Source organism: Serinus canaria, chromosome Z (genome assembly GCF_022539315.1).
Source record: "Serinus canaria isolate serCan28SL12 chromosome Z, serCan2020, whole genome shotgun sequence".
Classification (NCBI taxonomy): Eukaryota; Metazoa; Chordata; class Aves; order Passeriformes; family Fringillidae; genus Serinus; species Serinus canaria.
The window spans coordinates 37,117,109-37,120,402 of NC_066343.1; the positions used below are offsets into that span (position 1 = coordinate 37,117,109).

Below are 3,294 nucleotides of genomic sequence, written 5' to 3' on the forward strand. Positions count from 1 at the left end.
TGCCATGCACAGTCATTACTCAGTAGCAAAAATATCATTATGCCATTCAACTGTCACCTAAGGCCTGTTTCAATGCCTTATATTTTGGTTCAAGGCAGACTACACACCAGTTACCTATTCTTTTCAGGTGACATAATTTATTTTAATAGCACTTCCTGAGAATGAAATTTCAAGGGGCTAAGTAGCAGAGTATCTACCTCAGGTCAGGCTTTTGACTGCTCTGACCTCCAAATTGCTTTTCAGAAAATGAGCAAGCATACGAACTTTAGACGCCACAGGATGGGTGGTCATGATGCGGAAGAGCTGAAGAACTTCTGGGAAAAGGTCATCCAAGAGCAAACTAAGCAACAAGAAGCTGAAGAGTCTAGGCTAAGCAAAAGTGCCCTGAACAAGTAAGTGGTATTTTTTTCTTTTCCGCAAGATAGCAAGGCATGTCATCACGTGTTTTAAAATAAGGTAACCTGTTATTGTACTGCTTTATTCATAGCACAGATTGTGTTCTGGGTCTTTGGCACTTTTCCTCTCACAGCTGCTTGTCTCATATTACCACGGCTCTTCTGCATGGAAACTCAGACACCCCTCACCCCTAAACCTCATGAGCATTCTTCAAAGGCCTTGGAGCATAGCCATGAAAAAATAAAGCACTTTGGAATTATGGCTTATGACAGCCAGAAAATAGCAGGAATTTTACCTGGAACTGACAGAGCTACACAAATAAATAAAACTGTATTACATTAAAGGGACAACCACCCAACTAACCTGTAGAAAAAAAAATCTGTGGCACCTTTGCCATGTTTAACAGCCCTTCACATCATATAAACCCAAAAGTAAAAATTACAGAATGAGATTTTTTCATTCAATGGAAAATGTTGTGGGCTTTTTGTTGTTTTGGGTGTTTATTGTTTGTTTTAGTTTGGGGGGTAGCGAGCTTTACAAAGCAGTATAAAGCAACCGGGATTGCCTACAGAGAGAGCTATATAGCTGTATTGTGGTACAGATAATTCTGCACAGGTGTGGTGGACTGCTTCAAATATTTGTTCAACTTGTGAAAACTCAGAACTTTGAACCGGGGTCTCCTGCACACTAAGTGAATCCTCTGACTACTAATGGGCAGAAACAGAGGACAAGAAATACCATGTCTTATGTGGTTTCCTTTTGTGCTTTCCTCCTGAAATTAACAAAGGTTTTAATGCATAAACTTTTCTCAAAACTGGGACATTCACATAAACTTATGTACTTCAACAAATTGGAAGTTCCTGCTAAAGGGCTGCTTCTTGGAAGAAATTCTAGGTACTTTGATCCCAGTGCCCAAGGAGAAAGTACTGTAATCTTTTAGATACTTGAAAATCAAGATCTGGGCAGGCCTTGTATCTCAAAAAAGTCAGATGTAGACAATCCTTCTTCCAATATCCTACTCCAGCTAGTCAAGTAGTATTGTCAAATCCCAATCACGAAATTGCTGGAGAAAAAACATATATGATAAAATCCAGGAAAGTACTCAGTTTCACTGGAAACATTTATCACCCTAAATCATAAAAGACTACCAGGAGAAAACAGTGCAAATGAAATGCAATTTGTGGTTTAGATAACATTTTTCACTTTACAAAGCTGAAAATGTTAAAAGGTCTGCTCTGAAGATAAGAAATGTCTTGAAAGAACCTTGAATATGTGTTAACTTATATATTCAATATGTCATAACTGACCCATCACAACTGAAATAGACACAAGCAAGGTCTGTCAATGTCACTTGCCCAGTCAAAGCCCAGAGTGTTCACAAAGTGCTCTATAATTTGAAAAAAAGTGATACTTTCAGGAGGTAATATCAATACAAAGCATACATATCCACTACCTCATGGAAGAGGCACTCGGGAGAATTATGTGGTTTTACATAAAGGCGAGTGCTCCTTTTTTGACACAGGACACTGAAGCAAGACACCAGTATTCTCAATAGCAAATTTTTCCTAACTCATTGCACCTCTCTTTTGAGGCTTATCTATATGCACAAAAGAATATTGAAGACTAGGTAGTTTAAAACACAATGTAAAATCAAACTCAGAATCAGATAACACAAGCAGCCATGTAAAAGACCTACTGCTGAGTTATTCTCAGATCAAATCATTGGCTGCTGTTCTTTTCACCACACCAAAGGTAATTTAAAACCCCATATATTCTATGATGCATTTGGTATCACCATATACTATCTAATCTTATAACATTTCTGGGTCAGGGGTTTCATAACATTTCTTTCAGAAAACAACCCAGCCAACAATATCTTGCAGTGGTCCCTAGAGGTTTTCTCTTCTGTTTTTGCTATGAGAGTGTCTTGAAACTATGTAGCTCCTCCTGCATGTGACATCAATTCCTTTCATTTAACATGTACAGGGTCTACAGAGTTGTCTTTGTTTTCTTTTTACCCAGAAGGACATATTTTAAGTTCAGCCTGCTCTTCTCCACAGCATTTTACAGCAGAACTTGAGGGGTTGGAGGAAAAACTGTATTTCTTAATTTACACATTGAATGACCTTACTGCATAGGCAGTATATCCTTGCGGCTTTGAGAATACCCCAGAGGGAAAAACAGAGTTCTTCACAGTGACAGTATTTCAGCAGTTGTTTGACTCATTTGGAATCCAGCAATGTCAACCACTGATAGTATCAGCACTATCCTTTTCTCCCCAGCATTCCCAATCTAGCAAGCTAGAGGGATGTGTAATTGGTAAATAAATACAGGACAAGTGCTCTGGTGATGAAAGAGAGGAAAGCTTCGACCCTGCTGAAAAGCCCTGGATACATTTGAAGGATTTGGCTCAATAACTGCTAAGCACTTGTACTCTCTTTGCAGGCTTCGCCAGGAATGGACTCTCCGGCTGGAAGGTCGAGTAAGGCAGGTCCAGGCGCACATGAAAACACGGCAGGAACAAATGACACCACTGTCTATCGAGGCTCTTCCCTCACCAGATAAAACTGTTGCTTAAACTGTTGCTGTGCAAACACAGCAAGCACTGGGCCTGATTCTGACCTTTTGCATGCATCTAGAAACCAGCAGTTACACTGCTGAACAACTAAAAGGTCAAATTCTGTCCTTTTCCCGAACTATTTACTGGAGCTACTATTAAAGTCCTATTGAAATTCTGTGTAAGGATAATGCCACAGGGGGAAAAAAGCACTAAGGAATAGATGAGAAGCAGACAACTCTAATTTTTCCATTATATATTATTTCTGTGATGTATCAGAATTCTCTTATGTAACTGCATTTCCAAGTGACAACAAGGCACTCCTAGGAAAAAAGGCGGCT

At 39.3% G+C, this 3,294-nt stretch overlaps 1 protein-coding gene across 1 annotated transcript; it reads left to right on the forward strand.

Moving 5' to 3' along the window:
• The first annotated feature begins 246 nt into the window (after nt 1-246).
• On the forward strand, nt 247-2,974 carry LOC115485067 (protein FAM240B-like). The gene is made up of 2 exons (XM_030236659.2): nt 247-392; nt 2,842-2,974. Exons 1-2 carry the CDS (start codon nt 247-249, stop codon nt 2,972-2,974), a joined length of 279 nt encoding a protein of 92 aa, XP_030092519.1.
• Nucleotides 2,975-3,294: the final 320 nt, after the last annotated feature.